Source organism: Monodelphis domestica, chromosome 1 (assembly GCF_027887165.1).
Source record: "Monodelphis domestica isolate mMonDom1 chromosome 1, mMonDom1.pri, whole genome shotgun sequence".
Lineage (NCBI taxonomy): Eukaryota > Metazoa > Chordata > Mammalia > Didelphimorphia > Didelphidae > Monodelphis > Monodelphis domestica.
In genome coordinates this window covers 176,460,466-176,478,590 of record NC_077227.1, presented here as the reverse complement: position 1 = coordinate 176,478,590, position 18,125 = coordinate 176,460,466, and the positions used below count along the sequence as shown (strand labels likewise).

The 18,125-nt window shown below is 38.3% G+C and overlaps 1 protein-coding gene and 1 pseudogene across 1 annotated transcript; both read right to left on the bottom strand.

Annotated features, from left to right (window-relative positions):
- Positions 1 to 2,366: 2,366 nt before the first annotated feature.
- LOC100030289 (olfactory receptor 49-like) lies at positions 2,367 to 3,305 on the bottom strand. The gene has a single exon (XM_001379799.5). The coding sequence runs from the start codon at positions 3,303 to 3,305 to the stop codon at positions 2,367 to 2,369; it is 939 nt and encodes a 312-aa protein (XP_001379836.2).
- A 12,720-nt stretch (positions 3,306 to 16,025) lies between these two features.
- Positions 16,026 to 17,904, bottom strand: LOC100618847 (heterogeneous nuclear ribonucleoprotein A1-like; annotated as a pseudogene).
- Positions 17,905 to 18,125: the final 221 nt, after the last annotated feature.

Genomic DNA, 18,125 nt, shown 5'->3' with positions numbered 1-18,125 from the left:
CAGAAAGTAAACATTAAAAAAAAAAAAGATTCTAAGTCTTGGATTTGAGGAGAGAAACATACTATGTTTCAAGCATAAGGGATGAATGCAGGGAGGCAAGTGTGAACCTTAAAAATGCTCAGACCCTACTTCATAAGGTTTGGTTAAGACCATTCCCCACTTTAAACAATGAAGGAACTTAGATCAGGAATGTGAGACCTCTACTCCACCCCTACTTAAGCCTGCTTTAGGGAAGAAACTCCTTGCTGAACAATGAAAAATACTTAAACCCATACTTATAGTAAGGCAAAAGTTCTTAAGCTGTGCCTATTTTTACATCTAATACAAAAGGGTGCTAAGTACCTTTAAAGGTCAGGCAACTTGTGAATTTACAAGGAGCAAAGAGGTGAGAACTTACTCAGAGGTTTTCTGGTGTGAACTTAATAAAAAATTTAAGCCTTCTTAGGTGTGAATTAAGAATGGTCTGTCCTTTGAAAAATGTCTACTGTGATTGGTAGATGTGAGAACTTAGGGAAGGTGACATAGGAGAAAATTCCCTTTAAAAGGAGATGAAAAGCTGAGTCTCAAGATAGTCAGTTGGGAAAGGCTGAATTGGAGGAGGCAGCTGGCCAAAGCTGCCTTGAAGGGTCTCTCTCGGGGCTCCCTTTCAGAGATCTTGTGGTGAGTGGATAAAGGACTGACTGATCTTTCTCTTAGGGCTTGGGTCTGGGTTGGCCAGGGCTGGCCTGGGCCGGCCTATCCCTTTCTCATTATTTCCATTTTCTCTCTCTCTCTTTCTTTAATTCTTCATTTATATTAATTAAAATCTCTATAAAACCCAGCTGAGTTGGGTATATTTAATAATTGGGAATCTTTCCCTGGTGACCACCTTATATTTGATTTAAAAACAAGACACAGTCTTGAAAACATATTTTCTGCAGTCACAGTTTAAGGCAACACTCTTTTATCTGCCACAATTTAAGTCTTCCACTATTTTAATCATCACACAAGAGATGGAATTCTTCAGGATTGGACAGTTTAGAAAATCATTTGTAATTACATTTATTTATATCTCTCTTAAAAATCAATCATTCAAAGGAGCAGAACCAGGAATACATTGTACACAGAGACTGATACACTGTGGTACAATCGAACGTAATGGACTTCTCCATTAATGTCAATGCAGTGACCCTGAACAATCTGCAGGGACCTAGGATAAAAAACACCATCCACAGGCAGAGGACAAATTGTGGGAGTAAAAACACCGAGGAAAACCAACTGCTAGACTACAGGGGTGGAGGGGATATGACTGAGGAGAGACTCTAAATGAACACTCTAATGCAAAGACCAACAACATGGAAATGGGTTCGAATCAAGGACACATGTGATACCCAGTGGAATCGTGCATCGGCTATGGGAGGAGTGGCGGGAGGAGGGGAGGAAAAGAAAATGATCTTTGTTTCCAAGGAATAATGTTTGAAAATGAACAAATAAAATAATGTTTAAAAGTAAAAAAACAAAAAAAATCAATCATTCTTGGAGCATATAGGTGACTCAGTGGATAGAAAGCCAGGCTTGAATAGGGGAGGTCCTGGGTTCAAATTTGACATCAGAATTTTCCATCTGTGTGACCTTGGGAAAGTCACTTAACCCCAGCTGTCTAGCTCTCACTGCTATTCTGCCTTGGAATTGAAACTTAGTATTGATTCCAGGACAGAAGGAAAGGGTTAAAAAAATCAATCACTTTTCAAGAGATTTTTCCTAACAGTGAAGATATGAATCTAACCGAACTAATCTTCTATCCAGTGAAATGCTTTCCTCTCTGATTCTAATTTATGTGGATAAATTATTTAAATAGAAAATTTGTTTAATGTTTGTTTATTTTGTCCATTTGACTTTTGCATGTTTATCTATCAATTTTTCATATTTTTTATCATAAACCCACAGAAAGCAAGAGCAATTTGACTTGCATTCGATGATATTTTAAAGACAGGCACAATAAAAGTGCTTTCCATCAGGAGTAGCTGGATTTGTTTTAATGTTTTAATGAATTATAAGAAAAGGAATCCACACTTAGGATGTAGGCACATGCAGGAACTGGATACCAGAAAGAACCAGACATAATGTTGATTTCCCTGTGCTCTCTGCCACATATCTAGATTAATCTAACAAATTTTGAAGTTCCCAGAAGGTGAGAAGGGCAGGACCTTTGAGGTTTGGCATCTATGGGAAGAGTTCAGAGCATTACATTGAGAGTAGCTTCATCTAGCAGCTGGGCTAGATAAAGAAAATAAAACAAAAATATGTAGGTTGTTAGTGAAAACAATCTTTTGCAGAACCTTCTGAGGCTTAGACAGTTGTAGGGAACTTTCTCAGCTCTCTCTAGATCAGGCCTGGGAGATCCATTTTCCAACCTTCTCCCTAATCACCAGTTTCACCTGTTTGTTCCTCAGAGTGTAGATGAAAGGGTTGAGCATTGGGGTCACTACAGTGATGAGGAGGGCCACCACTTTGTTCAGGTTCTCTCCCTCACTGCCCTTACCTGCCCTGACATACATAAAGATGCAGCTTCCATAGAAGAGAGATACTACAATGATGTGGGAGGAGCAAGTGGAAAAGGCTTTCTGCCTCTCCTTGGCTGAGGGGATGCGCAGGATTGTGTAGAGGATGTGACCATAACAGGGGGCAGTCACAGATAGGGTCCCCAACAGACTGATATTGGCTACAACAAAGCCCATCAGTTCCACCAGGCTTGTATCTGCACAGACTAGTTCTAGCAATGGGAAATTGTCACAGAAAAAATGATTGATGACATTAGGACCACAGAAAGGCTGCTGAAATGTGATGCCACTGGGTATAACGATGAGAAGGAAACCTCCCAACCATGAAGACAGCACCAGCTGCACACAGACCCTTTTGCTCATGATGGTAGCATAGCGTAAAGGATTACAGATTGCTACATATCGATCAAAGGACATCACGGCCAGGAGGAGGAATTCTGTAGTTCCTAGGAAGAAGTAAAGAAAACCCTGCAGGAAACATCCTACCAAGGAGATGGTCTTATTGCCTGTTAGGATGTTGTTCAGCATCTTGGGAAAGATGACAGAAGTGAACCAGATCTCCAGAACAGCAAAGTTTCTGAGGAAGTAGTACATGGGAGTGTATAGACGATGATCCATCAGGGTGACAACAATGATAAGGAGATTCCCTAGCAGTATGATAAGGTAGGTCAGGAGGAGCCCCACGAAGATTGGCATCTGGAATTCACAAGCATCTGTGAGTCCCAGAAGAATGATCTCAGTGACAGTAGTGCTATTGTTTCCCATGTTCCATGCTGTAGCTAGAGAGACAGGACATTAGTAAGGGGAATTGTGAGGCTCTAGGATGATATTTGGTCTAGAATTGAATGGAATAGAAGATAAATGCAACTTTAAAAATTTTTGGAAGTGTTTTGAAGAATTTCATTATTTTTGTATATAGTGATACCCTCACCTCAGTTTTCATCTCTACCATTTCCCGGACCTCTCATCAGATCTGTGGCATTCATAGACACTTTCCTTGATTGGGAACCCTTTGGTTGGACCTTGGAGTGAGTATCAACATTGATTTGGGTTGTCAAGTGGAGCAATATTAATATTAGTAATAAAGTATGAGTCACAAGTGAAAAATTTGTAGGCAAAACCCTTATCAATTTCCTTAGTTATAAGCCCCTCACTTCCTAATCAAAATGAATTCACTTTGAGGGGTACTTTTAAAATTCCTTATAAAAATGTATTCTTAACAACTTTTGTTCTTTTCTTTTATCTCAACCTACTAGATCATCTTTTCCTTGTTCCTTCATGCTGCAGGAATTCTTTCTTAATTCCATGATAACATTTCCCTCTCCAAATCTTATCTATCATAGGATATTTATGAAGAGTTGGGAAGGATTGCCTATCTAACTTTTCTATCTATTATTGATACTTGCTATCTCTATTAAATACAATAATCATAATAATGATAATAAAATAAAAAATTTAATGTGAAAGACACAATTCTATGTATGTTATAAATAAAACCAAAAGAAGAAAATAATTGGGCACAAGTCTATTAGTCCATAAGGATTTATTTAGCACCTACAATATTCCAGGCACTGTGCTAAGCACCAGGGAATCAAAGCAAGGTAAAATATGAGCCATGCTCTTAAGGAAATTACAGTCTAATGGGGGAGAAACATGCAGACAACTACATGCAAATAAACTATATACAGGATACATTTGAAATAATCAGTAGAAGGAAGGCATTAGAATTTAGAGGAATTAGAAAAGGCTTCCTGTAGAAGATAGGATTTTTTTTTTTCCTGAGACTTGAAGAAAGCCAAAAAAGTCAGTGGGCTGATGAGGAGGGAGAGCTTTCCAAACATGGCAGATATGAAAATGTCCCTAGTCAGGAGACTGAGTGTCTTGTTTGAGGAACAGCAAGGAGGCCAGTGTTACTGGGTCATAGTGACTGTGTGTGAGTGTTGGTGGTAGTATAAGGTATAAGAAACCTAGGAAGATGGAGAAGGTGGGTTAGTTTAGTAAGGGCTTTGAATGCTAGACAGAGGACTTTATTCTTGATCTTAGAAGGAGTTATGGGAATGTATTGAGAATGAAGGAGACATGGTTAGATGGGCTATTTTCAAAGATCATTCTGACAAACTAAGTAGAGGGTTGCCTGATTGGGGTGAAAATTGTAGGCAGACCAACCAGCAAGCAGTTGCAAAAGAGAATGATATTTTGTCCATTGCATGTTTGTATGATGTTTTGTGATTGGCATACAATGTATTTGGAGATCATGTCATTTGTATATTATTTCTATTACCTAAAATTCTAAGCACATTATGTAAATAATGAACAATAATTATACCAGGGAAATAATGGGCATGAAAGAAGACATCTTCCCAAGGTAAAATCTGTCCTTAAACACTTTCAGCTATGTGACCTTGGGCAAGTCACTTAACCCTGTTTGCCTCAATTGCCTCATCTGTAAATCGAGCTGGAAGAGCAAACCATTCCATTATCTCTGCCAAAAACAAAACAAAACAAGCAAACAAACAAACAAAAAAAAACAACCTAATGGGATCACAAAGGGTCAGACATGACTGAAACAATTAAAACCAATAAATAGTACCAAGGGAGTAATAGTCAAAAGATTTTTTATGTCTCTTTCAGAGAAAATAAAATTTAAATTTCTTATTTCATTATTCTAGGAACAATATTGGTTAATGATTTTAATGGCAGATCTGACATCTTTAATCATTAAGTTTAAGGTTGAAGCCACCCTGTTAGAAGGGATCCTAGATTTTCTACAGTAGTAAATTTATTATCTCTAGAATAAACTAGAGAAGTGGTCAGATGAATTAATTAAGGTTACATCCTGAATAAGACACTTCAGAAGAGACAAAAGTACACAAGTAAGAGAATCTGGATTTGATTTGATTATTGCTTTCAAACAGGCTTTAGGTTCATGCAAGAGCATAAGCTAAATGCAAATCAGTATCCTGGGGTCTTGGGGAGAAAAACACTCAAGAGAATGGGCTGATCCAAGAGGGACACAGTAAATATATAATAGATTTTTTTTTTCATTCTTACATTCGCAATAACAATAATGATAACATCTCAGCACTTTACATTGGTCCAGAATACATGCTCAGGCCAGTTGATAATCAGGTTAATTCTCATCTTATTCAAAAATCAAATTGATGAAACCAAAGTCATGAAGAAACAGCTTTGCGAGAGCTCACCTGACCGTGAAGGAGAGATTCAACATCCTAGAAATCCTTGACATTCTTCCATTTTTCCAGGACTCTGACTGGACTAGAGGTGAAAAAATCTAGCAGGTGCAGGGGGTCTGGTGCTCTGGTGCTCTGGTGCTCAATGGGTTGTTGCTGAAAGAGAGGAAATCCTTCTCTTCCCTCATTCTAAAAATGTAGCTTGGACTCCATGTAGAGTTGACTGGAGTGTTCAGGCTATGGAGGCTCCTCTGAGATACTCTGCCTGGGTACCCTTGCCCCATAATGCCTTATGGCATGTTTTCTTCTGTGTCTATGTGGTCCAATTAGATACGGAGGGGCTGTGATTTTTCTTTCTTTGGGTAAAGATACTTAAAGATTTTGCTCAAACCTGATGCTTTCAGAATTTTGGGGTTTTTCAATTGTGACTATGACATGGTACATAGATAGGGTTGAACAGCTTTAACAGAGCAGTCCATACAGATTCTCTTTATAATCAACAAATTCCCATGTTTCCACTGTAATAAAAACAATGATGATAACTAAAATTTATATAGTGTTTTAAAATGTGCTAAACACTTAAAAATTGTTATATTTTATCCTCGCAACAACCTTGGCATGTAGGGACAGTAATTAGCCTTATTCGATAGATGAGGAAAATGAGGTAGACAAAGGTTAAGTAACTTGCCTAGGGTCATACAGGTAATAAATATCTGAGACAGGATTGGGACTTCCTGACTCCCAGGTCAGGCTGGATGTCTTAATAGATTCCAGTCTACAAGACAAATTTTCTGAGGCTACTCTAAGGTAACCTCTGTTCTTCTCCCTATCCCCCTAAAAACGTACATAAAATTCAAGTTAACCTATATGTCACTGGGCAAATACTCAGGTCACTTCTGGGCTCCTTCTATTACTAGTAGTATTAAGAATCTTGCTCACAGGGTTTAAGGAGACATCTGGTTCTTATTGCCAACTCCAGAAGCTAAACAAAATCACCTTGTGTCTTTCCCCCCTTATATTTAGTTTTACATGTCTCTCAAATGGTTTCATTTCTAACTCTACCACCTTCAGTTTCATGCATGGCCAGCTAACTATAATTATATGCCACAAATAACTTCCTGGCTAAGAAAATACAGTCTCTGGATCCCTCCTGTCAGCCAGATCCATCAGAACATCATCTCTTCGTCTCTTCCTCTAAGTACCTTCTTGCTGTTCCAGAGAAGAAATTTTATATGATATTGGACAGGAAGATCCAACTTGTTCATTATTGGGAACAAATCCTTCCTTCTCTCCTGGGCCACAAGGGCAACTTTGAATGATGGAGGCTCATTTAGCTTATCCTTAGGTGGGCCCTGAGGGCTCCTGTACATTTAGGGGGGGAAGTGTGCACAAAGGGCTCTGTGGGTGAGATATATGTGAAGTTGGCAGTCTCTCTGTGGAGGAAATACCTCCACAGTAGTCTTTGGGATAGTACTTTGTTTCCATGGGAACAGTGAAGTACACAAGCTAAGTTTGACCCTTCCAGCATTCTCTTCCCCTTTCTTGGTTGATGGGGATGGGCTCCCCAGAGATTCATTATAACACAGTGATAACAAGGACACAGCCTCATCCCAAATCTCTTAGCTGTTACTTTTTCCAACACTGGGACTAAAAGTTTCCTCTCCTTGTTTTGGCCAAGAAATGCAATTAGTTTTGACAAAGTTTTACTGTAAAGGTGTTATATTTGGTAATGGTTTGAGAGGCTGGAGGTAGATGGACAGAAAAGATTTTTCCCAGAGTCCAGCTAAAGTATCCATGGACAGGTCTGATGGGAGCCAGAGGTTGGGTGTGCATGAGGGAAGTTAGCCCTATATTGTTTCTGAAGTGTGAGAATTTTACCTCTTCTCTTTCCAGGCAACACATCTGTGAAACTATCCCAAAGAGGCCAGTAACCCCCAAATTGGTCTATAGTATGCAGCGTGTCCCAGAAACCTTATGAAATTTTCAGTTATTAAAGCCTAAAACTGCACTAAGATGTTTAGGCCAATCTGTTTAAGGTTTTCTCTAAGCAGAACAAATCTTCATTTGATTCCCAGGCAACTTCTTAGACTTATGGACTCAGAAAATGAGAAATGAAATTGATCTGGGAAATTTTATTATGTCATTGATTGCCTAATATACTATTCTTGCTTGTGAGGGCATTTCTTCCTGTTCAAAGAGAAGGTGGGAAAGCTGGGAGAAGGTGGGAATGAGCAATCATGGCTCTTCTCTTTGTTGTCTATCACTTTCAGCTTTGTGGGCCTTATTCTTTTCGTGTATAAAATGATGGACTCCATGCTTTATAATTACTAAGTTGTAGATTAAAAAAAAAAATTTTAAACCCTTGCCTTCTGTCTTAGAATTGAGACTATTTGTTCCAAGGCAGAAGAGTGATAAAAGTTAGGCAACTGGGGTTAAGTGACTTGCCCAGAGTCACACAACTAGGAAATGTCTGAGATTACATTTGAACCCAGAACCTCCAGTCTCCAGATTGACTCTCTATCCATTGTGCTACCTTGCTGCCCTGAGTTGCAAAATTTAAAATGAGAAGTGATTTCTGGTTCATTGCTTTTCCCCCTTTAATTGTTCCATTTAACATTACCAATAAATGGTTACACAGATTTTGCCCGAAGACCTCCAGTGATGGGAATCCCCTATCTCCCAGGCAGCCTGTTCAACTTTGGGATAGCTCTTCTCTTCAGGAATTTTTTCCTGACATTAAGACTCATTTCCCCTTTCTGATACCTCTCCCCATTGTTCCTGTTTCTACTTTTCAGAGCCAAATAGACCAAAATCTCATTCCTTTTTTCTTGGCTTTCAATCCACTGAGCCACCTAGCTGCCCCCTTCTTTTCCCTATATTAAAAAAAAAAGTTTTATTTTATTTTTATTTTCAGCATTTTATTTTTATTTGGAAAAAAAAGTTTTTGTTACTGCTCTTTTTTATATAATAACTTTCTAATGGCTTTATGCCCCCAAATAAAATCCCACTTTGTAACAAAAAATAGGATAACCAAAGAAAACAAATCAGCACATCGTGTGGCTGCAGTTCACCAGCTCTCTGTCAAGAGGCAAGAGACAGCTTCAGTATTAGATTTCTGAAGTCGCCATCTGTTACTGTATTGATCTGAGTTCTGAAGTCTTTCACTGTTGTTTTATTGTGGTCATCACATAAATAGCTCTCTTGTGAATTCAGGTTTTTCTTATATCCTTTATACCATATTGCTCCTTAAAACTGAACTTCTTTAAAACGAAGGCATAAACAAAAGGAAGTCCTAAAGTAATAAGAAGATCAAAAGGAAGAGTTTTAAGAAGACAGTCCCAGGGGGGCAACTGGGTGACTCGGTGGATTGAGACCAGGCCCAGAGATAGGAGGTCCTGGGTTCAAATTTGGCCCCAGACACTTCCTACCTGTGTGACCCTGGGCAAGTCACTTAACCCACATTGCCTAGCCCTTACCACTCTTCTGCTTTAGAACCAATACACAGTAATCATTCTAAGACAGAAGGTAAAGGTTTTTTTTTTTTTTAAAAGACAGTCCCACTATAATTTATGTTTTACTAAGCTATGAACCAATATGAGGCACAAAGGCAATGAATTAGGCAAGTGTGAAATGGTGTTATTTGCAAATATTCTTTTTTGAATAAAAAATTATTTATTAAGCATTTAACGTAAATCTTCTTAGCACAATAAACTTAAAAAAAAAAAACCTAATCCTTACCTATAGTTTTAGAATTGATACTAAGTATCTGTTCCAAGGCAGAAGAGGGGTAAGAGTAAAATGATTGGGGTAAAGTGAATTGCCCTAGGTCATACATCTAGGAAGTGTCTGAGGCTAGAGTTGAACCCAGGACCTCTTCCTGTCTCTATTTTCTATCCACTGAGCCATTTAGCTGCCCCTACTGACACAAAAACTTATATTACAGAGTCTCAACAACAACAACAAAACAAAACAAAAATTAAACTTCTTAGACCAAGATTTCTGGAGAGAAGAGGTGAGGATTAAAACGAGCCTCTGGGAGAGATGAAGTACAGTTCCTATGCCAAGGAGAAGCATAATCAGTTTGTAGATGATGCAACACTGGGAGAGATAACTAACACACTGTATGACTGAGTCTGGATCCATAAAAATCTTGACAGGCTAGAACATTGGGCTGAATCTAAAAGAAAAAATAGCAAAAGAAATTTAATAGAATAACTGTCAAGTCTCCTGCTTGAATTGAAAAATCTCAATTTTAAGTGTTTATGAAGGGCTAGATATAGTTAGCAGTTTTTCTGAAAAAGATCATGCTATTGAAATTTTAATTATGTAAAATACAATAATTACTTCCAGTCCAATGGAAACATACAGCATGAATTTGAAGATAGTGACTACTTTATGGGAATCATTATTTGAACTAATTGGAATCTAGCAGTACACACACTTGTATATATACAGTGTCATACTGTTTAACCATCAACTCTCTGGAAAAAATATTTGCACATTTTAAAGTTTAATCTGCATTATTCACATTTTATAGGTCACTTTTTAAAGACTAGACAATTAGGGATAGCTAGATGATTCAGTGGATTGAGATCCAAACCTAGAAATGGGAGGTCCTGGGTTCAAATTTGATTTCAGACACTTCTTAGCTGTATAACCCTGGGCAAGTCACTTAACCCCCATTGCCTAGCCCTTACCACTCTTCTGCCTTGGAGCCAATACACAGTATTAATTCTAAAATAGAAGATAAAGGTTGTTTGTTTTTTTTTTCTTAAAGACTAGACAATAAGCAAAATAATAAATCAAGCTTTGGTGTATAGTAATCACTTAGTGGCTCTCAGCCTCAATTTCCTTATCTGTTACATGAGGGTAATAATAGTATCTACCTCACAGGGTTGTGGGTATCAAGTTAGAGATGCATAAAGTACTTGCTGTTTCCTCAGCTAGAATAAAGGGTTCCAAGACTCAGTAAAAAATTGTTTAAGAATTATATATCCTGGGGGCAACTGTGTGGCTTGGTGGATTGAGAGCCAGTCCCAGAGATGGAAGGTCCTGGGTTCAAAATTTACCTCAGATACTTCCTAGCTGTGTGACTCTGGGCAAATCACTTAACCCTCCTTGCCTAGCCCTTACCACTTTTCTGCCTTGGAACCAATACAGGATACTGATTTTAAGATAGAAGGTAAAGGATTAAAAACAAAAGAAGTAGACATTCTAGTTTAGTTAAGTAGGTCAGAGTCAAGTTTGATTCTGTTATCCTAGACACAAAATAGGATGACACAATCCAACCATATTGATCTAGACATAATCTAGGATGACACAATCTAATTACATTGACCTACTTGTTCTCACGTACAACAGCCCATCTTCCTTTGTACCTTTGTGCTCGCTGCTTCCTATGCCTGGAATATTTTTCTCCAATACTCTGATTTTTGGATTCCTTGGCTTGTTTTCAGATTCATCTCAAGCATCATATCCTCCAGGAGGCCTTTCCTGGTCTGCTCCTCTTTCCGTTCCCTTAGATTCTATCCTCTCTAAGGTGATCTTTCATCTCTTCTCTATTTATCCTTTTGTTTGTCTTTTTAACATATATGCCACTTCCACCATTAAAATGAAAATTCTTTTAGGTCAATAATGCTTTTGCTTTTTTTATATCCTCAGCACTCAGTACAGTACACATAGTAAGTGCTGAATGATTGCTTGTTGACTGATTATTTCTAAGAGGAAGAAAAGAAACTTTTCCTTAAAGTAATCCTTCTTAACTTGGGATCAATATTATAATTTTTTAAAACTATATTTCAATATAATTCAATATAATAAATTTCCTTTGTAGTTCCATGTATTTTATGTATTTAAAAACATTAATATACAGATTACCAAAGAGGTCTATAATACAAAAAAGGTTAAGAACCAATGGGGAAATATATTATTATATTGTTCAGAAAGCTTTTTATTAATATTATTGAATCTAGCTTTATATGGCAAGAAAATTGTCCAACCCAAAAGTCTCTTGAAGAGGTCAGACTGATCTCAGAGATGCTCCAGGGAAGCCAGAGGTGCTTAGGTTCTACCTATTGTTTGTTTTGAGTTCTACCTAATTGTGATTTGGGTTCACTATAATAGATTGACTTCCTGATTGATGTCTTCTCTTGGAGACTACCTACTTCTTGCAGGGGTGTGCAAGGAGGACTAGCACCTCTAGTGTGAAGGCTTGCTGCTTATTCACCATTAAAAAAAAACCCAAAACATCCTACCTTCTGTCTTAGAATTGATACCAAGTACTGATTCCAAGACAGAAGAACAGAAAGGACCAGGTATTTGGTGTTAAGTAACTTACCCAGGATCACATATCTAGGAAATGTCTGAGGCTAAATTTGAACCCAGGACTTCTTATCTCTAGATATGGCTCTCTATCCACTGAGCCACCTAGCTGCTCATGCTCATTCACCTTTGATATTTACTCATAATCCAACTCTCACCTGTGGCTCCAAGAAGCTATAGCATGCACAGTGGCCACACCCTATTAAACCCATCTAAGCAGATGGGATAAACCAGGGTGAGGGTAAACAAAAGACCTCAAACTCATCAGTGAGTTAGGAAGATGCCTACCCCAAGCATGTGAAGACTTTCCTGGGTGGAACAAATAGATGACAATTTGTTCCAATGGCCATGAAGGTGGCTGAAGCAGGCACTGTGGAGTGCCAAGAGCTTGGTCAGGCATCAGTAAGAGCCAAGGTCATCCATTGCATCCCAGCTTTTACCATTCATCCTGCATTTTGTCTTGCCACTGGTCTTGGGTGACTGGAAAAGAGAGTGAGGCTGATGACTTTGTGCAACTCTGTTTCACTGAACTTCACAAACAAGACAAGATATTATTCTGTGATAGCATTGGTCCTCTTCCAAAACAGAGGAAAAATAGCAACTGCCTACACAAGAGCAATCAGGCAAATGTTCTTAAACCTTTGTCTGAATTCTACAAACTATAATCTCATAAATGCTTGTGGAAAGAGCCACACCTTCTTTCTTGTTCTCTCTGTCTCTGTCTCTCCCAAATGACCAAATAATTTTTTTTCAAAACTTTCAGATTTTGGGATTCGGTCTCATGACTAACAAATCTCTGGCCTAAAAATACCTATGTGGATCCCCAAGAAATTTATTGACCAACTTATACCTTCTGTCCTAGATTTAATAATAAATATTGATTCTAAGGCAGAAGAGTGGTAAGAACTAGGCAGTTGGGGTCAAATGGCTTGTCCAGGGTCACATAGGTAGAAAATCTCTGAGACCAGATTTGAACTCAGATATTCCATCTCTTAATGCACTGAGCTTCTTAGCTGCTCTGACTTATCAGTATTTTTTAAAAGGCTTATTATTAATTCTAAGACAGTAGGTAAGGGTTAAATTTTTTAAAGATTATTTATAGAAGATGGAAGCAAGAACAGGTAACTGAGGAGGAATATATATTCAATCCAGTGCTCAAGCTCATTTGTATAAGACTCTCCTCTTTGGTGGATTTGGGGAGTAGAATTGTCCAGAGTTTGGGAGAGGAGCTATCTGACTTTAAGGAGAACATATATGATTCCAGTCTTTCTTTAGGGAAAAATCCCTGTTGGGAAAGAAAGACACCAAGAAGGAGTCAATACATAGAACTGGCACCCTAAACATATCCTGTCTTTGAGATGAATGGTTTACTGATACATTTTTTTCCTTTTTCTTCTTCTCTAATGTTCTTTATTTCTATATATTTTTATTCTTAATAAGTTATTTCCCCTTTTGTATCTTTGGTAAGAATTGTTGCAGTGCATTCCTAGTTTTTCTTTTCTGCTACTTATTTCTGCTATGCAGGCCATAAATTTTGTTTTCACAACTCCATTTCTCTTTTAAATCATTTGGGAACATCCTGCTTTTGTTCCATGGTCTCTTGAGAATCCTTAGGGTCCTTTCTCTTATTTCCTTTATTTTGAAAATTTTCATAAATTTCTGGGCTCTTTTAGCTGACTTGGAGGTCATATTCTCTTCTGTTACTAATATTGTCCCTTGTTGGTTTATCTACTTATACTGAAGATCTTTAATTGAATTTAACTGAGTTTTCTTCCTTCAAAGATGTCTTTTCCTTATATTCCCTCACTGCTCACTTTTGAATGCTTTCCCAGGTGATTACAATTTCCCTGGAGTCTGGACCTTAAAACCATCTCATCTTCCTCCCACACAGAGGTCAATTCAAATTTTACTGACTTCAGTCTCTGCCTCTTGAGGGATGGTGTTATATAACTGGCCCTACCTGTATTGTGGATTCTTTGCTTTAGACTGACCTGGTGGGTTCACATGCACTTTGGCATCCTGTCCTTGATTCCCCTGATCCTCAGTTTTGTGTCTTAGTAATATGTATTAGTCAGTCAGAAATCTCCTGCCTTTTAGTTTTACACAGCACTCTGAGGAAAGGAATGGAACAAAGTTGAATTCTTTTGCACTTCTGTGTGTCAGTTTATGTACTCCTACCAGAGCAAGGTGAACAGTTTGAGGAGTGCTGAGTGATAGGATTTAGGGATTAGCCTTCTTTGATGTTAGTTCATTGGAAATGTACCTCTATTCTTAGTGTACTAAACCATGGAGACAGCTGAAACTGCTTTATCTGTTGTGGGAAATTCCTATTTTTGAAGAAGTTTTGAGAGGTTGGAGAATCAAACAAAAATATTTAGTTCTCCATCTTGTTAGTCATGTGATCCAAAGATTCCTCAATAGACCTGTAAAAAAGAGAGTGGATCTGCCTTGCTTCTCACTTCCTTTGACTCCTCAAATGGTGTCATATAATTCTGGGACTTCTTGTGAAAGGTGATCCTTCTCTACCTTGGCAGTTCCTGTATCAACTATTACCATGAGAGAGATAGTGTTGGGGCTTAGTGAAGTACACTTGAGCCTGGGACTTTGTCTCTTCTGTGTTGTATTTCTTCCCTGAATAGAGAAAACTGAATATCAACTTCAAAATATCTGTGTCAAGACTTGAAGTTCAAGTACTTGGTAAACAATTTTTATTTAATTGATTGGTTGATTTGAGATTTCTAGAGGTCTAGGTCCATTTGGTAGGTGAAACTGGTGTCAGTGAAGATTTCTGCATTGAAGAAGATGATCACTGACAAAAGGAGGAGCCCAAGCCCTAGCCTAGATAACCAGTAGATGTGGACTTTGAAGGGATAGTTCAGAACAGTGAAATGTAACAATGTTTATTTGGCAGTTCTGAAAACTACTTCATGCTCCAATGAATTTTAGTTACTAATACATATTTTGTTTTTCTGTCATTGAATGCTTGTGAAGATAATGTGTTAAATATTTCTTTTGTTAATGGAAATGAAAATTTATCCCATACTTGATTTAAATCATACAATAAGTATATTTCTACTTCTCACTTTGGGGAGTCTCTAGACATAAGGCCAGACAATATTTAAGTAAATCTTCCCCAGAGGGATATTGGGATTGATAGGCAATGTTGAATGTTGCTGCTGACTTTGCTTAGATCCCAGAGCTTTGAACTGCCTGAGGGCAATTGAAACCAATTTGAAAAAAGAAAAATGAAACTGACTGTGTCTCAAGCCAACTGTTCTGACCAGTTACTACCACTCCCCAATCTCTCCTGCCTCTGCTAGTTTTGTGAAACAACTCTTCCCTATTGCTGCCCCTCTCAAGTCTCCCTAGCCTTCACTATGGACTTTTAGTTGTAATGGAAAACAACTTTTGTAATAGCTTCTTAAGGCTATACTTTCCATGAAACTCCTTTGTTAAATTATATTAAAACCCTGTCCCGCCTGCATCTTGTGGGCATCCCTGCACCCCAGTGCTGTGTATTGCCCTCAGACTGTAATCTCCTTGTTTTTATTTTTAAAACCCTTATTATTGCTATTTTGGTCATTTGATTCCCCCCCCCCCCAATCACATTTTTTTCAGTGTCATCAAACTGTGACATTTAACAATAGCATGAGTACCAAAAAATATCTACATTAAAACTCTTTGTTGGAATGCTTTATACTTTCCATGGAACAAAAACTAAAATAACCTGTTATTCAATTAGTCACAAATACAGTCTTGGTATTTTTGTTTTGGTTGTTTTTTGCCCATACACAATACATATGAATGAGTTCATTAATCTGTTGTAATATATAGCTTTCTTGTCACTTTTTTGACTTTCCTCTTTTGCTAAGTTTTTTTGCTAAGAGTAATTAAAATCTTCTGCCACTGCTGTAACAACAACAACTACTATTGGAACTACTATAGCCATCTTGGTTACATAGTTTGGAAAATATTAGCCCCTAGCATAAGAGCTTCTGTCTCCAAAGTTTCCTGCCTTCATAGGACCAAAGTTTGAGGATTGATTATTATAGTTGCCTAAAGTCATTTTAGCTTCTACCACTTCCAAAATAGCCACCTCTACTTCCATCATATCCTTCACCACCATGACTGCTGCTAAAACCACCATGACCATTGAAGTTCCTCCCAAGACCCAAGTTATCAGTTCCACCAAAGCCACTTTTTTAATAGCTACCACCACAGTTTACAGAACAATTTTAACCTCTTGGACTAGAAGGAACACTGTCCATTTCTTGTTTTGAAAAGGCTGTCCTTACTTAATAGTTGTGGTCATTCATAATACAGTATTTTTGAATGACAATCTTATCCACAGAATCATGGTCATCAAAAGTAACAAAAACAACTTTTTTTTTTTGTCACTACTTCAGTCTGTGATAGAGACATGAGAGAGAGGTTTTGCAGGACTTGTGGACCAAGATGCAAGGCTAAAGACCCAGCTGTCAATCAAGAGAAGATTCCAATGGAATGTTCCCAGGTGACAATTGAGGGCTTTTGCTGGCCACACTGAGAGGAGAAACTGGACTTTTGGACTTTGTCTCTGACTAGAAGTCACTTTTTTTCCTTGGAGGTTTGAAGCTGGCTGAAAGGACCCTGGGGGGGGGGGGGGGTGGAAGGCTGACTTGGCTTTTGGACTTGGTCTCTGACTGGAAGTCACTCTTTTCCTTGGAGGTTTGAAACTGGCTGAAAGATTTTTGTAAGACTGATTTGTTTTTTTGGGAGACCAGCCAGACTGAATTTGTGAAGAAGAAGAAAAGAAGATTTTGAAAGGGCTGCTGTTCTCCATTTTCCCAACTGTCTCAGAGTCACAGTTTGTGACTAGAATACTTCCTCAAACTATCTAAAATTATCCCCATAGTCTAGGGGAAATTCTCATCCCTCTTACCTCAGTTTCCCATCCTATTATCCCAATAAACCCCCTGACTGAGAAAGCAACTGGAGTATCTTTATAGTTCACTCAGGAGGGAGGGAAGAAGCAAAGGCTTCAAGAAGATTTGGAAGGTGAGGGAGGCAAAAGGTAGAGGTTGGTTAAGGGAGGGAGTGAGGGAGGAAGGAGGTCAGGAAATAAACTGAAGAATCGGTCATCAGTAGGGATCAGTAGGCAAACCCCAGAGTTTCCCCAGTATCTATCCAGAATAGTCTTCTGTGTGGCAGCATCCCTGTGTACCAGCATCCCTGTGTGGTAGCATCCACTCAGCATTTCTCATTTCTACAATCCATTACAAATAAGCAGCCTCAGGTCCCATTAACAACCCTCTTTAGTCATAGCCAGTCAGAGAACAGCAGTCATTGATGCAGTAACAATTTATTCAGTTTACATCTCTATTTCAAGTCACAATTTCAATCACTTCAATTTTTCTATATGGTTCAAAGTAATCTTTTTAATTGATGCTCCTCAGTATCTTCCCTAATGCCATCCACAAAGATCTTTTTTTCAGTTATGTGGATATGTGGCTTTTGAGAGTCCTCTCTTTGGTTTAACAACTCTGCAATCAACTTTGTGAGGTTTTACATTCATGGCTGCATCTACCACTGTGGCATAGGGAATAAAACTGAAGTCCTAGGAATATGTGATATTTGGAGCCCTCATGGCCATGAAATTTGTAAGTGTGCCCCATTTTTCAAAATGGCTCTTTAAACTCTTATCCTTCATCTAGAAGCTCAGGCCTTCAATTAAAATCTTCCACAGCTACCAGGATTCCTTGGAAGATGCTGACTTTGACATGGCACAAGTAGACACATCAGAGATTCTTCTCCAACAGCACTGAGGCAGAAAAGGTAATTCCCTTTCATTCAAATTGACAATAAAAAGCTGAAAGTGAGCAAAAAGTAGTTAGCTTTTCTTTTAGGTGTACAGGCTATTCACAGTATCAATCAATAAGAAATAATTAAGCACTAGGGACTACAAATATGAACAGAAAGACTGTCTGCTCTCAAAGGCTTACATTCTAGTGGAGGAAGGCAACACATATCAGAGAGCTGAATGTGGAGGGAGTGGAAGAGAAGGAACCCTGCTCTGGGCCAGGGTGAGGAAAGG

Excerpts from the sequence above, each read along its gene's own strand:
- LOC100030289 (XM_001379799.5), bottom strand. The coding sequence starts at position 3,305 with ATGGGAAACAATAGCACTACTGTCACTGAGATCATTCTTCTGGGACTC.